Source organism: Stenella coeruleoalba (genome assembly GCF_951394435.1).
Source record: "Stenella coeruleoalba genome assembly, chromosome: 14".
Classification (NCBI taxonomy): domain Eukaryota; kingdom Metazoa; phylum Chordata; class Mammalia; order Artiodactyla; family Delphinidae; genus Stenella; species Stenella coeruleoalba.
In genome coordinates this window covers 67,076,464-67,098,757 of record NC_137160.1, presented here as the reverse complement: position 1 = coordinate 67,098,757, position 22,294 = coordinate 67,076,464, and the positions used below count along the sequence as shown (strand labels likewise).

At 47.0% G+C, this 22,294-nt stretch overlaps 2 protein-coding genes across 7 annotated transcripts in view; one reads left to right on the top strand and one right to left on the bottom strand.

The window, feature by feature from the left end:
• MTMR3 (myotubularin related protein 3) overlaps positions 1-21,703 on the top strand; it is a 142,406-nt gene extending 120,703 nt beyond the window's left edge. For 2 of the 5 annotated variants that reach the window (XM_079942118.1, XM_079942119.1), the window contains exons 13-21: positions 2,355-2,550; positions 3,342-3,527; positions 6,130-6,300; positions 7,731-7,876; positions 8,530-9,946; positions 10,654-10,704; positions 11,051-11,161; positions 11,635-11,723; positions 14,346-21,703. In XM_079942118.1, the coding sequence (XP_079798244.1) occupies positions 2,355-2,550; positions 3,342-3,527; positions 6,130-6,300; positions 7,731-7,876; positions 8,530-9,946; positions 10,654-10,704; positions 11,051-11,161; positions 11,635-11,723; positions 14,346-14,517 (2,539 nt within the window). In that variant the 3' untranslated portion in view covers positions 14,518-21,703. The remainder of the gene's footprint in view (positions 1-2,354; positions 2,551-3,341; positions 3,528-6,129; positions 6,301-7,730; positions 7,877-8,529; positions 9,947-10,653; positions 10,705-11,050; positions 11,162-11,634; positions 11,724-14,345) is intronic. The other 3 variants (XM_079942120.1, XM_079942121.1, XM_079942122.1) reach the window with 3 other exon arrangements.
• Positions 11,744-22,294, bottom strand: part of LOC307196783 (uncharacterized protein) — a 48,830-nt gene continuing 38,279 nt past the window's right edge. For both annotated transcript variants that reach the window (XM_079942123.1, XM_079942124.1), the window contains one exon: positions 11,744-13,321. The gene's annotated coding sequence lies outside the window, so the exon portion shown is untranslated. The remainder of the gene's footprint in view (positions 13,322-22,294) is intronic.

Sequence of the window (22,294 nt, the reverse complement as noted above, 5' to 3'; positions counted from 1 at the left end):
GCCCCTGTTTTACTGTTTCAGGAAGCCAGAAATGTGCCAGAGAAGACAGAATTTTCTGTTTTGGTGTTTGTGCTAGGTCCCATAGCTGTTTCCCTGGGTTCTGTTCAGTAGATCTCATGATTGCATCAATTTTGCAGCATTGTTTGATTTATTAAATCAAATGGCTGCCTGAACCAGTTGTACTAACTCCTGGTAGCAAATGATTAAATTCATCACAGTTGCAATCAGCCCAGAGGGTGAAGCAGTTGTCCTTGGGGAAAAGCCTGACGGAAGAAATAAGATCGCTGCCCTGCTTTGGGGATTAGCAGCTTGCATCTGCTATACATATTCAGAACCTAGCTAGTAGTACTCTTCCCTAAAGGAAGGGGAGGGCATAGAAAGAGCCTGGTTGAGGATTCAGGAGATCTGCCACTAATTGACTGTGTGACTTAGGCCAGTGGCTTAATTCCTGTGGTTATCAGTTTTTCCTGTCTATAAAATAAAAGGGATAGAGTCAGTACTACCTGATCTCTAATATCTTCCATAAGTTAAAATTCTTTCTTAAAAAGCTGTTTTTTAAACTCTGAGTCAAGAAGATGTAATTAGCCCTTGCTTGGTCCAAATGAATGTCAGGGAGGAGGAGGGAGGTTGTAAAGGAAGAAGGAAACGCTTTGTCTGTCTTTGGCAGCAAATCATAATGCAGTACTGAAGCTTCCCTTGTGGATAAAAAGAAGCTATGGCAGAGGCAGGACCAGCTTATAAGCGAGCCTTCTGACACTTGTTTGCGGCCGTAGAGGGCTACGGCATGCTTAGGTTGCTACCTCAGCTTTTGAGAATAGGACAAGGGAGCCTGGAGTCTCAGCACACCTCCTCCGTTGGCAGATTTTGCAGTGCAGCTTCTGTGTTAGGCATGGACGGACGACACCAAGTGGTATGTAAGAATGATTCAGTCAGGTTCAAGAGAACCAGGTTCTCATTTACTGTTTCTCCAGGGGCCAGGAGATAAATTAGTATTTGTTCTCCTAAGCCTCATCTTTTATTTTTTTTCAAGACTGTGTGAGGAATGAGAATAAATAATCAATCCACCAGCAAAAAATGTTTCTCAGGTATTTAGTAGGACATAGAAGGTCTTGAGACAGAATTTTTATCCACGGTTTAAAAAGTAGGAACCTTCAGTGTGTGCTAGGCACTGCACAAGGACGGTATAGCTGTGCCTGAGACACAGTGTCTGCCCACTGAGGAGTCAGAGTCTGGTTGGTATAACAAGCAAATCCATGTGAAGCCACTGCTTATGCAGTACATTCTGGTGTTTGTTTGCCTGGAAAGACCATCTCTTTGGACTATTCCAAATTCCCCAAGGTTTAATAAGCCTTTATAGGCTAGTCTTGGCAAAAGCCTTCTCATAGTCCCCTGACAAAAGTATTTATTCTCTTCTCAAACTCAGAGTTTGAAGGACTAGACTGTGGTCTTAACTACAAATCTGATCACATTTTGGAGAAATTGGAGCTTTTTTGGGGGGTTGGGGAGTAGAATTCATGACAGGGCACAAGAAATAAAATGTCAACACAGTTCAAAAACCATTTGTGGTCAGCTTGTGATTATTCCCAAGGGGCCATTCTTGGGATCTGATACTTCCTGAAGGCCTTTCAAAAGGTTTTTAGATCCCTGCTGAATCTAGTCTGTACTAAGCCCAGCAGCTGTGTAGCCACAGGCATACTAATTTGTGTGAGTCTAAATCATTAGTTTGGGCCCATCCAGTTTTAATCCATAGACATTCAAGACTTGATCAGTGGTAGGTGTTGAGGTGTGGGTAGTAAGCGATGTTGTCTGCACTGTTGTTGGATGTGGCATCTAGCTTGTATCTTATTACAGACATACTTACATTTGAGTTTTCTTTACCTTTTTTTTTTTTTTTTTGAGAACTTGCTGGGCAGAGTTGCTGATCATTAAATATAAATATTTTCTCTTTCCCATCTCAGAGTGGCTGTGTTTTTTGTTTTTTTTTTTTTTGTTGTTTTTTGGAGAAGATTCCAGGAAGAGCTACTTTTCTTATACTGGGTAGATATACCTATTATGGACTAAAGAATATTAAATATTAATTCTTTCTGGGAAATTAGCTATAAGATTTTTGGAACAGAAGATGGCCCTGTTAATTACTGTCCTATTTCTAAGGCTCTCCTCTATTGCATGGTAGGGCTTGGGTCTTATCCTTGTACATGCTTTGTAAACACAGAGATTTTCTGTTTGTTTTGGCAGTGTTTTATTTGGAAGGAAAAGTCTTTGGGAATTGCTTTTGAATATGACTGGTATTTGGCTTGACCCAGTATATCATAAAAATCAGCATTTCCTATCCCCTTCTGTTTTATTTTTTGTAGTTGGCTCTCAGCTCTTGAAAGTACAAAATGGCTCCATCACCTGTCTGTGCTTTTGAAGTCAGCACTTCTGGTAGTGCATGCTGTGGATCGTGATCAACGACCAGTGCTAGCACACTGCTCGGATGGCTGGGACCGCACCCCCCAGATTGTGGCATTGGCTAAGCTCTTGCTGGACCCTTATTACCGAACCATAGAGGTAGGATTTGACACTTCAGGATGAGTGGGGGGAACCTTGGAGGGTTTTATGATCAGTTTTGATTGAGGTGGCTAGGTCCAGTGAAAGTGAAATTTCTGTAGTTTTGAATCATTACTCCTTTATCTTGAGCTAAATTGTTGTGGTACGTACCACAGTGCTTGTGCCTCTTAAAAGGGGGTAGATTGTGAATAACCAGGTATTGAGAATACAGACATGTTTTCCTTTGCAGAGTATCTACTTGCATACCCCAGGAAAGGGGGCTTCTATAGAAGGATCTTGACATGCTTATTATGGTAATGGGTCTGTATATCACCACAGTATTCTGTGGAGAAAGAACCCTATTGTGAAATAATCACCTATTGGGTTAAAGATATAAGAAAAACCATAAAGGTACCCTAAAATATATGTAAATCTGGGATGGGGAAAGGTTTTACAAACATGACTTTGTAAGTATACCATGAAAGATAGAAATTAAAAAATAAGAAATTAAGGGGGAAAAAAGTATGACTTTTTTATAGTGAATGAAGGGCTAAAAATATAAATAGTCTCAACGAAGACTTAGATAAATGCTTAGTTACCACCCTTTTGATGATTATGGAATGGAGTTGAGGGAATCGGGACACTGCCCTAAGCCTGTGTCCCATCCTTTGGCCATGGGGCTGGGTTAGGGGCTCCTGGTGGGCTTAGTGGGAAGGTGTTAAAAGGGATCACTGTTGGTGACATTAGGCTCAGAACAGTTATAGTTTGGATAGACAAGCACAAATGGGTCTCTCCTGGGTGCTTCCCCGCAGGGTTTCCAGGTCCTCGTGGAGATGGAGTGGCTGGATTTTGGCCACAAGTTTGCTGACCGGTGTGGTCATGGGGAGAACTCAGATGATCTGAACGAGCGTTGCCCAGTGTTTTTACAGTGGCTGGACTGTGTTCATCAGCTTCAGAGGCAATTTCCGTGCTCTTTTGAGTTCAATGAAGCATTCCTTGTGAGTTTGGGCTTGTGATTCTTCGTTTTGGGAACCTTCTAAATTCATAGGGGTATCAATGCAAATGTTAGTGGGCCAGTTTTCACATGAAACTGCATCCTTTCTAGAATTTGAGGGGTCATTCTTCCATTTTTAATTAAAAAACAATAGTAATAAACAGGTGTTTGTTTATTTAGTGAATCCATGTGTACTAAGTTTACATAAACTTTGAGTTCTTCTAAACATAACTTTTAAAATGGATGATAAAAGCACTAAACAGTAGTTAGAAATAGAAGCAATAGATTTTCATCTGCTCCCTCCAGTCCATCTACCAACCCCCTTGTGTCTGTTCCACACTCTCTGCTCCCTGTCCTTTGAAGGAGGATGTACTATCCTTGCCCTCTTCCAGCCCCTCCTCCACTTGTGCACCAGCTTCCACCCCCCTCCTTTGCTCAGCTTCATGGCTTCAGCATTTCTCCTCCCTACCCTGTGCATCAGCCTATTTTCCTTTTTACCAGATCATTGCCATCAGCATACAAGCATGGTATAGTGCCTCCTATTTCATCAAAACCGTTTCTGGGTCCTGCATCCCCCTCTAGCTATTACCTCATTTTTCATATCTCATTTCTTCACAGCAGAGCTCCTCAAGTCTTGACATTTACTCTCTCAAACACTTCTCCTCCCATTCTCTTTTAAACCTGGCCCAGTCAGGTGTTCACTCCACCACTTTACCAGAGCTGCTCTTGTTAAGGTCACCAGTGACCTTCACATTTCTAATCCAGTGATCAGTTTTCAATCACCCTTCTTTTTTTTAATTACAGTATAAGTGATAGATAACATTATATTAGTTTCAGGTGTACAACAGTGATTTGATATTTGTATATATTGCTAAAAGATTACCACAAAATTCTGGTTAACATCTGTTACCATACATAGTTATGAAGTTTTTTTCTTGTGATGAGAACTTTTAAGATGTCCTCTCCTGGCAACTTTCAAATATACAGTACAGTATTCCTAACTTACAGTCACCCTGCTGTACATCACATCCCACGATTTACTTATTTTATAACTGGAAGTTTGTACCTTTTGACTGCCTTCATCTTCTTTGATCCATCATTAAAATTTGGCACAATTTAATCACTCCTTTCTTGAAACACTTTCTTCAGTTGACTTCCAGCACACAGTCTTAGTTCTCCGCTTCACCAACTGGTCCTTTCTGTCTCCTTTGCTGGTTCCTCCTTCCCTCCCCACTCGTGAATGCTGGGAGTGCCCCAGGGCTCAGCCTCCTTCTCTAGGGATTTCATCCAGTTTGTTGGCTTTAATTGCTCTCTGTGATTCCCACATGTATACGTCTTCAGCTCAGATCTCTCTCTCCACTTAACTCCAGGCTCTCATCCACTTGTGACTACTCAGTATCTCCACTTGGATGTCTTAATGGTATTTCAAACTTAACATGTTCAGAACTCAGTTCTTGATTTCCATGTCTCCACCCCAAAACTTATCTTCCAGAAGTCTTCCATCTCACCAAATGGCAACTCAAACCTTCGATTCATTTAGGGCAAAAACTTTTATGTCATCCTCAACTCTCCTTTCTTTCATATTCCATATTCAGTCTGTCAGCAGATTCTGCAGCTCTGCTTTAAAAATATATCTAAAACCTGATAACTTATTGCTACCTGTGCTGTTCCCAACACTAGTCTAAGCCACCACATCTCCTGCCCCAATTCCCGAGTCAGTCTAGCAGCCTGAGGAATCCTTCTAAAACATGATACAGACCGTATCATTCCTCTGTCAAGAAACCTCCAATGACTCTGCTTTTGACACAGAATAAAAGTCACAGTCCTTAACATGGCCTGCGAGGCCCTCCTGCAAGGCCTCCAAGGCTCTCTCCACAGTCCTTAAAATGGCCTGCAAGCCTGTCCAGGCTCATTTCCTCCCATCCTCTGCCTCATGCAATGTCTGTCAGTTCCTCAGAAGTTGCAATCCTGTGCTCACCTCAAGGCCATTGTGCCTGGAGCAGCCTCCTCTCCCACCCCTGGCTGGTATGATCTGCTCTCTCATTTCCATCAGGTTTCTAGAGGCCAGTGAGCCTTCTCACACTGCCCTGCATGTGCTCTGGCCCTCTTACCCTGCCTTATTGTTGTCCATAGCACTGGTCACCCCTCCCCCCACAGCCAGAGCGAGCTCTACCAGGGCAGGAGAGCTGTCTTCTCACTGTTGCCTGTCCAGCACCCACAGAAACATTTGGGGTATGTGAGATGCTCAGTAGCAACTTGCTGAATGAAAAGCTGTTTAGAAGTTCAGACTTGGGTTGCACATTGACCTGCTCCTATGCCCAGTTTATATGGGTAGCTGTTAACTTGGGACCTTGGAGACTGTTTACAAGGGAGGCCAAGAGGATGGGGGTGCCAACACCCTGTCTTTGCCGTTTTGACTCAGGAGTGATGGTGGCTGGGGTTATGAGGAGTCTGCGATTGGGTGGCTTACTTGGGTCCCCCATCCTTACCAAGCGTGAACTGAAGTGCACATCAGGGGTGTCGGGGAAGGTGGTTTAGCTGGGCTGACCTTCCCCCAGAAAATGCGTACCCATTGTTTGATTTTGCCTCATATTGGACTCCCATAGGTGAAACTGGTGCAGCATACCTATTCCTGCCTGTTTGGAACATTCCTGTGCAACAACGCCAAGGAGAGAGGGGAAAAACATACTCAGGAACGGACGTGTTCTGTGTGGTCGCTGCTTCGGGCGGGCAACAAGGCTTTCAAAAACCTACTGTATTCCTCTCAGTCAGAAGCCGTATGTATTCTTTAGTCTTTTCTCCCTCATCAGCAGAATGAATTTGGGGATGGGGACATATGGGATCTTTTTTGAGAAGTGACTGTTTTCTCGAAGGCATCTCAGTTGTCTCTGGATGGAGTAGTTCCATTTTTTCCCAACCACTTTGTCCTGAGAAAGGCCTGTTTTCTGGTTATTCTGCCCTGCTTCTGACTGCTCTTTGTTCAGGGTGGTTTGATTTAGCAAACATCTCTACTTTGCCACTCTAGACATGAATCTTCTCTGGCACCTCCGCCAGAGCTTATTTCTAGCATGTTCTAACAGGTGGAGGAGGCACTTAAGTTGTTCCCTGGATGCCCCTGATAGCTCAGAAGGAGCTGCAGGCCCCTAGCACCCTTCCAGTGTCAACAGGCAATGATACTCCATTACAGCATCTGTCTCAGCAGAAAACTGTTTGTGACACTAGCAGTGTGTCTGTGTGATCCTCTGCTCACATGGAGAACTGGCAGGCCCTTTAAGACTTTGTTCCTCAAAGGGGCTTCCCTGGTGGCGCAGTGGTTGAGAGTCCGCCTGCCGATGCAGGGGACACGGGTTCGTGCCCCGGTCTGGGAAGATCCCACATGCCGCGGAGCGGCTGGGCCCGTGAGCCATGGCCGCTGAGCCTGCGCGTCCGGAGCCTGTGCTCCGCGGCTGGAGAGGCCACAACAGTGAGAGGCCCGAGTACTGCCAAAAAAAAAAAAAAAAAAAAAAAAAAGACTTTGTTCCTCAAAGGAACACTTTCTGTTAAGCAGAGAAAAGGAGGCACTTATATCTGTGCATTGGTACACAGTACTGTTCCTTTTGTCAGAATGCATCTTAAATTCTAAAGTCACAAGGAAGCTAATCAGAGGTTATACTGATTTGCTGGACTATTAATTAATAAACCTCTTCCTACAGTTAAGTAGTCCAAGGAAAGATTGAAGCTAGCTGCTTCTCTCTCTCCTGTGCCTGCTGGGGAAGTAACAGTACAGAAGAAAATTCCCTCCTTTTCACTTAATTTAGATGATCCTATAAAACAGGTTTGACAATGTGTTCTGAAGCCAAGCTTTTGTACTAGGGAACTATCAACCATCTAGCAGAATGACTCATTTTCTTGTGTGGTAAAAGCAACAAATTAGGTTGAGAAAAGCCAGTCATTCAATAAAGGTGACCTAAGAAACAACTAATGAGAAATGGATTTAAAGAATTTTTTTTAGATTTTCATTCCCACAGAGGCTGTCAGGTGAAAAATGTCCCGTCTACCCACCACCCCCTGTGATAGAGCTGCATCCACTCATGCTAATGCCCCTTGGAGATTGTGCAGGACTGCTGGGCGTTCCTGCTTGGTGCTTGCTTCTTCACCCTCATTTCTAGACATTTCTAACAGACTTGTTGGAAGTTGTTTAAACCTGTGTCCACCACTCTCTCTTCAGGTGCTGTACCCTGTGTGCCACGTGCGTAACCTGATGCTGTGGAGTGCAGTGTACCTGCCCTGCCCATCCCCGTCCACCCCTGTGGACGACAGCTGTGCACCATACCCAGCCCCTGGCACCAGCCCTGATGATACACCTCTGAGTCGGTGAGCCTGGGGCTGATGCCAAGACTGCAGGTCCTTTGTGGGTGTACTCCTGTGTTGGGATGCATCCAGGGATGGTTGGAGATCATGACATTATTTGGTTCCACACATCTTTCTTAGATCTCTGAGGAGCAGTTTCTCAGTGATGGAGCATATCCCCTGGGTTCCTTGTGACCCTCTGGCTGACTGCTCTGTGCTCCTGCCTCCCTGCTGTGACTTGCTGTCCTGGGCTTGAAAGGCAGATGCCATCAGATGATAGACAGTCTGGCTTTGAGACCTATGAATTAGCTTTATTGAATTCAGACTGATGAATAATAATTTAAAATATTGTAATATCAGAAGATCAGCAGTGCTACTTTCCTCTGCCACTAATTGAGAAACATAGCAGTATCATGAAGAATATCTTTTTAAAATAGCGTTTGCTATTAGCTTATTTGTATGTGTTGGGCATGGGGTAGGGATGGTGCCAGAGGAATAGAAGTACTCATCCTGGAGCTCTGCCTTTCTGCAGTCTGAGCCTTACTCCAGATGCGCCATGGCTCCTTGAGTAGCCGTAATGGAGCCATTTATGAAATGACTGCCTGTTAAAACCTGTTGTCTCCTACTTCCCTGTGAACAACCTCATATTCTCATTTCCCCCAAACTCCTTCCTTTAGGCTACCAAAGACTAGATCATTTGACAATCTGACCACCGCCTGCGAGAACACAGTGCCTCTAGCCAGCCGGCGCAGCAGTGACCCAAGCCTGAATGAGAAGTGGCAGGAGCACCGTCGCTCGCTGGAACTGAGCACTCTGGCTGGTCCTGGAGAGGAGCTTCTGGATCCTGACAGCCTGGGGAAGCCAGCCAAAGTGCTGGGTGGCGCCGAGCTGTCTGTTGCAGCTGGAGTAGCTGAGGGGCAGATGGAGAATATCCTGCAAGAGGCCACCAAAGAGGAGAGTGGGGTAGAGGAGCCTGCCCACAGGGAGATGCAGGAGGTCAAAGAGGAGGCTCTTTTAGAAGAGGGGAGCAGGGGGAAGACCCCTGAGTGCCCAGCCATTGTGCTTCATCAAGAGCCAGAACTGGGTGATGCTGCTCTAAGGAGCCACCATCCAGGCACCAGCCTTCTTGTGCTCTCACAGGGTATTCTTGAGCAGCAGGGTGGGCACAGTATTCTCCCCAGTTCTCTCCAGGAGCCCCCCCCGGGAGAGGATGCCCAGGAGGTCCCTGTGGAACAGTCTCGAATAGGAGCTATCACACAGGACAGGGAGGAGGCAGTCCTTCCAATCTCAGTAGATGTGAAAGTTGGCTTTGGTACCTCACAGTCAAGTTCTCTGCCCTCCCAAGTTTCCTTTGAGACCAGAGGACCAAATGCGGATAGTTCCATGGACATGTTAGTGGAAGATAAAGTGAAGTCAGAAAGTGGTCCCCAAGGCCATGATAGACCTTGCTTACCTGCCAGGGTAAGCAGTGGCAGGTTCAGTGGCAAGGAGGAGCTTCCTCAAGCCATGGAGCCCAGGCCTTCAGAGAGGAGCCTGGCTGAGAGGCCCCAAGTGGGATCTCTGGTGTATAGGACTTCCCCCAGCAGCACCCAGAGCCCAGCGCATTCTCCTTGTGCCTTGCCTTTAGCTGAATGTAAAGAGGGGCTTGTGTGCAATGGTGCTCCAGAGACTGAAAATAAGGCCTCAGAGCAGCTCCCAGGGCATAGTACCCTCCAGAAGTACCCTACCCCCAATGGGCACTGCGCCAATGGGGAGACTGGTAGGAGCAAGGACTCACTGAGCCGCCAGCTGTCTGCCACAAGCTGCAGCTCTGCCCACTTACACTCGAGGAACTTGCATCACAAGTGGCTGCACAGCCACTCGGGGAGGGCGTCTGCAACTGGCAGCCCTGACCAGCCTTCCCGCAGCCACCTGGACGATGACGGCATGCCTCTGTACACGGACACTATCCAACAGCGCCTGCGTCAGATTGAGTCGGGCCACCAGCAGGAAGTGGAGACCTTGAAGAAACAAGTCCAGGAGCTGAGGAGTCGCCTGGAGAGCCAGTACCTGACCAGCTCCCTACGCTTCAATGGGGACTTTGGGGATGAAGTGGTAAGTACACCATGGTGCCTCCATAGCTGCACAAGGAGACAGGGCACACTGAGCCGGGGCACCCTTTGTACAGATTTCTGAAAGAACTGGAAAGTTCCAGAATTGAGAGAGGCTGGAGATCAGCCTCAGCCAGGTGATTGGCAGTGTTCTTTTTCTTTCCTGTCTTGCTTACTTTCCACAGGTATCCTGTCTAGACAGAATTAGGAAGAGAGTGAGCACTCACTATGTGGTTGGTCAGTTCTCTTCGGAGAGAGGATCATGCCTTGAGAAAAGCGTGAACTCCTGGGCAGAATAATATTTGTAGGGCAATGTCAAATATTCCTGTGAAATCATAGTGCCTGTCCTACCCCAGTAGCTACTGAACAATTAGCTGCTGCACCCCCCCCCCCCCCAACCATAACATGGGCTGTAGCTGTGAAGGTTTAGTTCTTTTTAAACAGGTATTTGTACCTACCTTGTGGCAGGTGATGGCAGTAGAAATGGGGAGAGGTATCACTGTTGGGAGTTAGCACTGATGGAGCCTGGTGACCGGAGTGGTGGTACCTGAGGGGAGGTTCTCAAGGAGGCAGTCTTGACGTGATTAAGGACAAGTGTGAGTCTGGCTCTGAAGCAGTCAGCGTACATTAAAGGCGGGCTCGTCCAATGACTTTCACTTCAAACTGACTTGGTTTTTCCTTTATACTAATGATGGTTTCTCATTTTCCCAGAGTCCTTCAGAGAAAGGACATGCCCAAAGCACTCAGTTTCAACACACACATGTAAGTGGCAGGGTTGGACTGACAGGCCCCCTGAAGCAGCTGACACTGAGTTCCCACTTCATCCTGGTCACTTCTGCCCTACTCACTTCCTGGAACCCGAGGCCTGTCTTTCCACTCCAAAATCCCTGCACATAACCTTAGATGTGTGTATCTCTCTTCTAGCTGAGCTCAGCCCTGTCTCTGAACCTGCTCAACCCAATTCTTGATGGCTGAAGCACCTAGAGATTCAGCAGCCCTAACACCCAGGCCCGCCCAAAGTCCCCAGTGCTCCCTTCTTTGCCAAGCCCTTTCTTCTTCTGGGAGGAGACCAGGTTCATTCTGTTCAGCTGTGTTTGTTTGCCAACAGACTTCAATTCCTGACTCGGAAAGCATTCTGGATCAGAACTGTTTGTCTCGCTGCAGCACAGAGATTTTCTCTGAAGCCAGCTGGGAGCAGGTGGATAAACAGGACACGGAGGTACAGGCTCAGCCCCTGTTCTGAGTGCCACCCATGCAACTGTTCTGCAGTTCTTCTCTACCCCCATCATCCATTCCCCCTGCCCCTGGCTAAGGAATGACCACACAGCACACTTAGCCTTGAGCCTCTCTGAATCTCAGCATCTATGAATTCCCATCAAGCCTAGAATTTCTCAGCAAGGGAGATGCAGCAGGCCAGCCCTCTCTCCTCATTGCCTCTATGAACTGGAGCCTTGCCAGCTCTCATAGCGACCCAGGGTGCTATTGCCTGCCACTTGATCTCAGGGGAGTTTGGAGTCCCCTCCAGGGAAACGATTTGGACGCCTTTCTTGTACTGCTGACATCAGACCTGATGGGCTGGTGCCACTGGAGCCAGTGTGGTCCTTGTGACTCCTGCTGCCCCCAGCATGGCTCTGTTGGCTCCGGCTGGATGGCCCATCTCCTGTCACTAACCTGGCCTCATCCGTTTTACAGATGACCCGTTGGCTCCCTGACCACCTGGCCGCCCACTGCTATGCATGCGACAGCGCCTTCTGGCTTGCCAGCAGGAAGCACCACTGCAGGTGCCACTGGGAGGGTGTGGTGGGGTGGTTGGGGGTGTAGAGGCTGAGGTTTGGTCCACAGAGCCTGCAGATTTGAAAGATGCAGGCAGCTGGCAGGCAGTGTTCTGAGGCAGACCCCAGGGTCTTCAGGACCCTGACTTACCTTTTGTGCCTCTGAAATTGGTGTTTGCAGAACTGCACTGGGTGTCTTTCTTTAGAGTGATCGTGAGTAAGTTTTGAAAATGATGTCCCTTTTTTATTTTGCTTCCTGGATTGATGAAGCAACTGCTACCACCACCCACACCGCCATTTCTTATTCCTAGAATACAATTTCTTCCCATTCAGCACGGCTGCTGTGAGCAAAGACAGTTTTCCTGCTGTGGGCAGAGAACTTCGTTTTCCTACTCCTTACCCTCTCTCCCTGACCGCATACTTATTGGTTGGAGGACTAGTGGGAATAGCTTAGGGTATAGTCTTCAATCCATAAGGCTCCTGACTTCTTTCTTCCTTCTGGGTTGGGGTAGTGAGTGGTTAGGGATGCTTTGCCCCAGCTGGGGTGGTGACTGGAGGATATTCAGTGTTACTTGGGGTAGGAATTTTATCTGAACTGTGACATAGCCCACCCACATGAATGGACCTGGATTGAAAATGGAACCACCTTTGTCTGGTGATGATGCTTCTAGGACTGTATCTCTCCCCATGCTCACCCCAAGCCCAAATGTCTTTAGTTGGCTTCTTCTCTGAGTTCTTTCTCCCCTCCTTGCAGGGACATTGACCGTGTTGATCAAACGTGGTGAGCATTTGCAACAACCTGTCTGTGATTTCTGCACACCTACAGTAACTTCTCCACACTAACGCTACCATTTCCCCCTCTCTGCACTCATTGGGATGAAGCTTTGGGGCAGGAGTGCAGGCAGGCAAGCAGGTGGGCTTGGGTGGGGTGGGGGGACCACAGCAGCTGGCTGCAGGTTGCAGCCGTGGTTGCCCCTGCTGACTGCATAGGTCAGCCGAGCCATCTTGCTTATGGCAAGAAGCAGTGCTTCAGCAGGCGCTGGTCTTGTGGAATAGCCAGTTGAGGGGTTTTAGAGCTATTTCTTTTGGGTCAGTCATTCACTTAGATGCCAGAATGATGCCGGTGACTTTCAAGTCAAACAGCATGACTTTTTTTTTTAAGGAAAAAAAAAAAAAAGAGCCCAGGACTGAACAGAGGTGGTCTTTCCGGAGAACTGTTAGCATTGAAGACTTAAGGGAAAACTCCACTTAGGGTCTATCAGGATCCCCTGAAAGAAGTCAGATAGAAAAGCTTAACTCATCAAATACATGTCAGGCCTTTAAGCTGAATTCCAGAAGGTATGTTAAATAAATGTACACATCCAGAAGTAGATTTAGGTAATGTTTCTCTGTAACCACAGTTGTTGCTGACTCATGCTTTTCAGAAACAGAGTTGTGAAGTACTCACTGCATTCCAGAAGATGAAGTCTTTTGTTTGTTTTAGTTCTGTCTTTCCATTGCTCCTTGTCTAGCCTTTTCCTTTTGCGGTGGTATTTTGTTGCCAAAGGGTATTCAGTATTCTGTCTTCTGTGCTTAAGTGATCCTTAATCCAGCAGTGGGTTTCCTTTCTGAGGAGCATAAATGAAAAGGTAGTGAGTGATACTGGCTAAGGAGGAGGATTTCCTTTTAGATGCTTGCCCCAAGTCTTTGGCAGACTGCATTAGACTCTTCGGAGTCTCCTATTCTAGGGCCTCCCCAGAGTGGGGTGGGGTTGTAAGGTGAGCAGAAACTCATCCTCTGCCAGTTCCCTTTCCTGGTAGTTGTGAAGGGCATCAGTTTGGGTGCGCAGACCTTTGCTGCACAGGCGCATCAGAGCTGGGCTTTCAAGTGGAGGAGTGGAGAGAGGCTAGGGACCTGGGTGCAGTCAGGCCTTCAGGTAGAGCTGATATTCCCTGGAGATGCATGGGGGCAGGGGAGTGACCCAGTGTCAACTCATCGTTGTCTAATAGGGTGTGTGTCTGCACCTGTGTTCACCTGTGCGCTTGTCTTTTCACCCTGAGCATGTGTCACTGGTTGCTTGTCTCCTGGTTTCGCATGCTGGCAGCAAAAGCAGTCCTAGATGGCAGCAGTCAATTCTTCCTGTTGTTGCCTCTGAGCCTTTGGGCAAGGCTCCTCACTTCCCAGCTGGGCTGGGAGTTTCTGTCATCTGATTAGCTCAGAGGCAGTTCCATTGGACTCTGGCCTCTCTGTGATCATAAGCTACACAGAGGCCATTGCCCAGGTGGGTGTGGCCACGGGGTTTTCCTGGGCCAAGACTTGGCCATTGAGCTAGCAGCTGCCTTCTGCCCTGGGCTCATTTGTTTTCATGGATCTCTCTTGAGCAGCATCTACCTGACACCTTGTAACCTTGAGCCATAGTGGTGAGGCAGCCAGGGTCCTTGGCCCTAAAGTGAAAGTGGTGTGCGATTGTGCTAGGGAGCGGTCCCCTCCCTCCCTGGCTTCTTTGTGGGTTTAGACAAATGAGAGTGTTTGATATTAGAGGAGTCTCCGGCATATCTGAATCGTGTACAGAGAAGCGCTGTCTTCTGAAGTTGGTTTCTCCACCCTGTGTCTGCTGACACTAATGCTGTTTTTGTTTCTGCTCATCTCAAGGAATTGTGGGAACGTATTCTGCTCCAGTTGTTGTAACCAGAAGGTTCCAGTTCCCAGCCAACAGCTCTTTGAACCTAGTCGAGTGTGCAAGTCTTGTTATAGCAGCCTGCATCCCACAAGCTCCAGCATTGACCTTGAACTGGATAAGCCCATTGCAGCCACTTCAAACTGAAGCTCAGTGACCTGGGGCGGGCAGAGGCCAAGCTGCTGTTCCTCTGACAGGCCCACAACAGCCTGGGCAGACTGAGAGGCCCGTGCACTTTGGAATGGGGACATGGAACCAACTGTGCAGAGTGATGGAAATTTGGGATGTACCACTGGATTGTAGATTGATCTCTCCCTCCCCAACCCACCCCCGCATTTGTTTTCCTCTCCATTTTCTATCCTCCCTCTGCCTCCAAAAATGAGACAAGTACCCTATTTGTCTTTTTTTTTTTTTTTTTTTGGATGGAAGACCAGAGGTTGCCAGGCCCCCTGTAACTGTTGAGCTGCCTGCTGTCAGGCGATGCTGAGGGGTGGCTTAGTTCCTCAGGATGGGAGGAGGCTGGTTGAGTCAGGAGTGGAGGCCTGAGAGAGAGAGCAGCGAATAAAGCCAATGCTGACGTTTGTGACCATTCCTCGTATCACTGCCACATCAGAGCTGATTGGATTGGAAAAACCTTTGCTGCTGAGGACGCCGAAAGCATCTGCTCTAAGAGCAGTGCCCCAGGTGCCCTCTCCCTTCCAAGAGGGACTGGGCTAGTCCCATCCCACAGGCAGATAAATGGGATTGGGGTTTGGAGAGAGGGGCACAGGCACATAGTAAGTGGGACCCCTTAGGCGCTCCCACCCCGTTTAGGTAAAGAAGGGGTACACTCGTGAAGCAGGGAGAGGGCTGGGAATGGGTGGCTGGCTATTCTCCCCCATGGGATTCTCTTTTTAACTTGACCCCGATTGTCTAGGGCTCCCCTCACTGTCAACAGTCTGCCCCCCTCAGCCAGGCTGTGTGGCGCTTCCCACCCTCAGGCATAGGGTGCAGACTGGCCAGAGTGCAGTATCCTGCTGCCATGGTCAAGGCCAAAGTATGCCCTGAGCCTGGAAGCCCCTTCTGGGGCCTGGTCCCCCAAACAATCTCTCTTCCTCGTCTAGCACACGGAAATCCAGACTCAGGGTTCCAAAAATTCCCCACTCCCAAACCAATCATGGATCTCCCCCTTTAGGGGTAGAATCAGCCTTTCAGAGTGCAGTGTCTGGAGAAGGGAGCATGTCCCATAGACTCAGCCTTCCTCCGCCTCCTCTTCTTGGAGCAGTGGGAAGGGCCCAGCGGTCCCACTGCCCTGCTCCTGTGCTGCTGGTCAGCAGTGAGGGGCCACTTGGTGACTCTGCAGGGCTCCTTAGAGAAGTGACAAAGCCCGTAGGAGATGCAAGGCACCTTTCCTTAGTAAGCTTCGATGGGGTCCAAAAAGAGCCTTAAATCAAGAATATTTGTGGTGGAGGTGGGTATGGAGAAGAGTGGAGAGGAGTTTAGGTTTGTGCTTTGTGATCTTGGCATCCATGTTTTGTGCCTGCCCTCCCTCTCGGGGGAAGGGCCATGCTTGGCTCTGCTAAAAGCTGCTAACTGGTAACAGGGCGGATTGTGGTGGGCAGTGGGGGTGAGGCCTGGGAACTTTCCTTACCCTTTGGAAGCAATTCCCTGGCTAAAGGCAAGTTGTCTCTCAGGAAGGTGGCTCCTGTGTGTGCCTGGGTGTAGATAAGACGTGGCCCAGAAGCCTTCCCTGGAGCTGTCAGTCCAGGCAAAGCCAAGAGCGTCTGAGTGCGTCTGACTTCCCAGTGGCAGGAGGTTGCTCAGAATCTGAATTTAGTGAAACAGGGTGTAAGTTCTTCGCACTCTGTGTGGTCTGGCCTTGCAGGTAGGGAGAAGTCAGTCTAACTGAAGATTGTGCAGGTCCTAGTGACAGGTGCCAAGAGGTTACGATACGGGTTTCTTGGGTCTGATGTACAGTGTGAATAAATGCTTGCAGCTCTTAGCCCTTTTTTGATCAATGAAGCACTTTTTTATTAATATTTTTCTTTGTATGTAAAGGAGGAACCATAACTCTCCGTAGCTGTATATATAACCCTTTTCTCCTAAAGAGGAGTTGGTCAGTGCTCCTATATTTTTCATTTTTTGTCAAAGCAAGAAGTAAATACTTTAGAACTGTTAAATATATAAATAAAGTGAATAAAGTTTAGTGTTCCGCATGGTAGCATTTGCTAACACGTTCTAATTCTTTTTCCCTGTGGTTTATTCCCCTTCACCCCATTTCCCTCTTACACAGAAGCAATTTGAGGTGCTGCTGAGAAAGTTGACTTTGGCAAAGGAAAACTACTGATTTCTTTTAAACTCTGGACCTTGGCAAGGAGCCGCACCACAATACCCACACACTGCAACACATTTCCTCGATGGTTTTTGCCACTAACATCTCCAAAGCTAAAAAGGCAAAGCAGTCTGACATCTTAACATTGACAATCAGCTGTTCTTCCTTATCTGAAGAACTGAGTGTCACCAGTAATTAAAACTACCTCTGTCCTCCAGGCTCGTTTTTTTTTTTTTTGCTGTTGCTTTGATTTTAGCCAGTGCTCTGGCCCCTTAACCCCATGCAAGGAGCAACAGCTGCACATGTAGTAGCAGGTAAGAACTGAGGCATGCGTGCAGTGGAGACTGAAAGGAGGTTTTGCGGGGAGGGTGGGTAGAAAGTCCTTCTGCTCTGCCTGTCTTGGATGAGAGAATTACGGGTGGGCAGAGAGACCTTGGGCAGAAACTGAATTGGATGAGTGGATTGTGTGCCTAACTAGAGGTCTCCTTCCTCCTCCCACACAGAGGGAGGAACCTCTGCTCCTTAGATCTGCAACCAGCCGAGGAGGCCGTAGTTTCTAGTCACTTCCGGACTAGTTCTTGTTCTTCGCGGAGGTGGATTTTCTTTCCTGTGTCACTCTTGGGCACGCTTCCCATCCCGTGGGCCTGTGGGGGACGTAACGTTATGCAGTTCTTCGTGAGGGAAGGTAGGTACTGAGTAATGCCCAGCTCTGGGGTTGCCAGCCTCACATCTGTGGTGAGTTGGGGGCTCTGATGAGTGACCTGCTCTGAGCTACCGGAGAGCCTTCCAAGGTCACTTTCCGGATGTACTCACTTCCTAAAGTACACACGCACTTACAAACAGCTTAGTTGGTTCCAGTCTGAGAGCTGTGTGTGCCATCTGGCAGGTGTTTGAGAACTAACTTGTCCTCTGGGAGGAGAAGGTGCCACTTCAGCTCCCTTCAGTCCATCTGGGAGCCAAGTCTGTGCTCAGACCAATTTGTAAAAACCTGAGTTGTGTCAGCCAATGTGTGTCTACACAGAGCTCCTGTTGTGCGTGGGGGCTAATGCTTAGCCCTCGGCAAGTTAAAAACACTTGTAGGATCTAGCAACGCTGTTGGGTCCATAGAGGGGGAGTTACTGGCGTTGCGGAAGATGAAGAGCCCGGTGCTGGTGAGGCCTGCACAGTGCGAGTCAAGGCAAGGAACTGCCCTGTGGAAGAGGGCAATATGTGAAGAAAAGCTGTTATCCGAGGACACAGTCAGATTTCTTCAGGCTGTCACATGGAGGTATTTGGTCTAAGCAGTGGAGTACTAACGGTGACCTTGAGATGCCAGGATGTCCTCTTCATCTCTGAATTTTTCCCCTCTTTCTGTACTTCGGTGTCCTTAATCCCAGTCCAGAAAATGATAGGACTGCCTTAATCCACTGAGACTTCCTAGTAAAGGTATACAGAAAATTTTTCTTTATTTTGCTAATATGCTCATTGTTCATTTCTATGTTAGCAGAGAATAATATTCTAAGAATTAAAAAGGTACTGTGGCGGATTTAAAGGGGAATGAACAAAACGCTGCCGCAGAGCATTTGTTAATTTCCAGCTATTAAAAAATATCAAAATGGGAATTGAGGATAAACCCTAGAATATGGTTTCAGGCCACTGTCCTTGAGACAGCTGATCTACTTGGCCACTGCACATGAGGCTGGGAGATCGTTAACTGTAGCCATGACCTCTGCTGATGTCTTAAGAACAAGGGCTGCGTTGAAGGTGCTATTGCAGGACTTTTCATTTTGCTGGTACCTGTTCAAGTGATCTGTCTCCAGGGCTGCAGCTGTACCCACCCGACTGCATTAGCTGAGGGTAGGGCTAACAATGAGTGAAAATGGACCTGGACTGTGGAGCAAAATGACTTGAGTCTCCATTTGGAGTTTGGAAAATATGGCAGGAGTCCCAGCTGTTTAATTTCTAGTCACATTTTCTAAGAACATTTGTTCAAAGTCGAGGTTACTGATGAGATGTCTGGAGGGCAGGACCAGAATGTGTGAGAGGCATCTAGCAGGAGTAGGTGGCTACGCTCCTAAGCCTCTGACTCTTAAACAGGAGTCTCCCTGCCCCCGGTACACAACCACACTTACACCTTGGTCCTCTCCCTTGTGTGGAGTTCATCTGCTGCACATTTGTGCAGATACCAGCTCCCTCCCTGGTTGAACAGGGCTCTTCCAGGCTAGGCAGTTGTCGGAGGCATGAGGAGGAAAGGGAAGGGGTACCCTCTGAAGTAGGAATGACAAAGTTTTTTAATGCTGCTGTTGTATTTTATTTACCACTTTTTTATCATATCGAAGTTCTTAGCTTCTCTTATAGTGCTCATAGCAGTTGCATTTCAGTTGTATTTTCAGTGAAATTTGTTTTACACTGGCATTCAAAATTGACCTTTCACTCTTCCTGACTGGTTTTTTTTTTTTTTTTTTTTTCGGTACGCGGGCCTCTCACTGTTGTGGCCTCTCCCGTTGCGGAGCACAGGCTCCGGACGCGCAGGCTCAGCGGCCATGGCTCATGGGCCCAGCTGCTCCGTGGCATGTGGGATCTTCCCGGCCCGGGGCACGAACCCGCATCCCCTGCATCGGCAGGCGGACTCTCAATCACTGCGCCACCAGGGAAGCCCGGTTTTTTTTTTGTTTTTTTTTTTTAAATGCAAACTGAACCCATGAGGCTCGGATTCTGGTTAAAAACGTCGTGTTGCTGCTGACAGTAGTGCCCACTATTGTAACAGCATTGATTCTGCTATAGCCTCTGTGACCATGTAAACTAAGTAAATGTCGTTTTCATCCACAAACAGTTGTTCAGCCCCTTGCCACTGTGGTTCTCTAGTCAGTCTTGTGACCAGTGTTTTAGGTGCATGGGATAAAACAGCTCCACTCCTTAGTCTGTTCAAGAGACAGGGAGAGGCCTGGCCAGGAGGGGGCAGCAGGAGTCAGCATCTGTGTTTCAGAGGCCTGGGACTTGAAATCCTGGTATTAGAGGTAGTGGGGAGGGACCTTAGTGTAGTTTTGTGGTTTTCATGCTGTTCTGTGGGGAGCGAGCCTTCTGTCCCATTCAGTATTAGGCTTCCAAGTAAGATGTGATGTGATTTGAAGAAAGGCTCCGATGATTAAAATGAAAGTCTGAAATCATTGATTTAATCCAACCTCCTGATTTTTTTAAATTTAATTTTTTATTTTTTACAGTAGGCCCTTGTTGGTTATCTGTTTTAAATATAGCGGTGTGTACATCTGAATCCCAAACTCCCAATCTATCCTCCCCCGCCACCCTTCCCCCAAGTTCATTCTCTAAGTCTGTGAAACTGTTTGTTTTGTAAATAAGTTCATTTGTATCTTTTTTTTAGATTCCACATAATATATTTGTCTTTCTCTGACTTACTTCACCTAGTATGATAATCTCCAGGCCCATCATCTATGTTGCTGCAAATGGCATCATTTCATTCTTTTTGATTGACTAACATTCTGTTGTACCACATCTTCTTTATCCACTCATCAGTCGATGGACATTCAGGTTGCTTCCATGTCTTGGCTATTGTAAACAGTGCTGCAACGAACACTGGGGTGCCTGTATCCTTTCAAACCATGTTTTTCTCTGGATATAAGCCCAGGGGTGGGATTGCTAGATCATGTGGTAGCTGTTATTAGTTTAAGGAACCTCCATACTGTTCTCTGTAGTGGCTGTACCAATGTATATTCCCACCAACACCCTCTCCATCATTTATTGTTTGTAGATTTTTTGATGATGGCCATTCTGTCCAGTGTGAGGTGCTATCTCATTGTAGTTTTGATTTGCATTTCTCTAATAATTAGCAGTGTTGAGCATCTATCCATGTGCCGTTTGGCCATCTGTATGTCTTCTTGGAGACATGTCTGTTTAGGTCTTCTGCCTATTTTTTGATTGGGTTGTTTGCTTTTTTTTTTTTTTTTTTGACATTGAGCTGCATGAGCTGTCTGTATATTTTGGAGACTAATTCCTTGTCAGTCGCAAATATTTTCTCCCATTCTTTGGGTTATCTTTTTGTTTTGTTTGTGGTTTCCTTTGCTGTGTAAAAGCTTTTGAGTTTAATTAGGTCCCGTTTGTTTATTTTTGTTTTTATTTCCATTACTCTGGGAGATGGATTGAAAAAGATATTGATGCAATTTATGTCAGTGTATTCTACCTATGTTTTCCTCTATAGTATCCGGTCTTACATTTAGGTCTTTAATCCATTTTGAGTTTGTGATACTTTGTTGAGAAAACCAAGTTTCAGGGAGCAGCAAAGATTCATCCACGGTTACCAGTGAATAAACAGAAGAATTTGAATAAGAAACATTCTCTCCTGCCCCCTTCCCCTCAGTGCTCTTGGGTTTCCAGAAAGCAGCCTTAGATAAATAGTTACTCTAACCTGGTTCTCTTTGAGTTAGCCAAACCAGAAATCTTGGAAAAGAGCTTAGTAGTCACTACCAGAAGGCTTAAACTGTGAGCCCTCCTCTCCCTGGTGACCCAAATCAAAAGGCTTTGATATTGTAATGCAGTATTTTTGTTTTTCTTTTAAACCTTTCATGTACATAAAAAGTGTTAATAGCATGAACTAAGTTCAAGTCATGTCTTAAACTAGTGGGGTGGCAAGGGTGGTGGGGGGAGCATTTTTGACTAGTGCAAATGGGTTAGTTGTGAGCTATCTCAGTGTCCAATTTATATCTGATTTTGTTTGGTATAGTATAGAGGAAGAAATCCTGATTTTTATCTGTGTAAGTGGAAATAGTCATAGGTTGTCTGCAATCTCTAGTTATGGACAAAACTGAAGTAGATACTTGAAAAAAGATCAAGAGGAATATCCAATACCTGCTTTCAGCCCTTATCCTCCATACATCAGGTAAGAAACACACGAAGGTTATAATCACTAAAACTGTACTATGGTGAGAGCCATAGCACTGAGTTGCAGCTGGGTGTGGCGATCCCAGCACAAGGCTTGCACCTTCTGCATCAGCGACCTGAGAAGCCCACACAAGCACAATAATGGAGGCCTTACCTGAGGTCTCAGGCAGCCTAAGCAATGCATGTTTTACATCTGAGTGTACGTGTTACAGACGACTTTTAAAATTTAAGATGACACTTTGCAGGGAACCTCTGAAGCACTGCCACAGAGCCAGTTTCAAACCCACTCGTTTGGTGGAAAGAACCTGGGGTTTCTGAGCCCACAAACTTGGGCTGGAATCCAGCCCCGCAGCGCCAGCTGAGTTGCCCGTGGGTGGTGAGGAACTGAGCATTTCTTTATCTAGAGCAGAGCACTGGCCACAAAGAGGGGGTTGACAGTGAGTGCCTAGAAAGTGCTCCCCTTTCCACCATCCATTAATGAGGTGACATTTCTGTCTCTGGCTGCTGGTGGACATTCTGAATGGTCAGAGCCAGACAGAGCTTCTGTCCCACCATGTATTAAAAACTAGAAGATGACTGGCCCTGCCCTGGGTCTTCCACCTTACAGAGGTAACATTCTGATCTGAGTTAAAATAAATTGCAAGTTTATCACTACTCAGAGACTTTAAAGTTCATATATGAACTTAAAATATATTTTTTTAATGGATGCAAGTCTGCAGGTGCACTGCTGCTTTAAAGTCC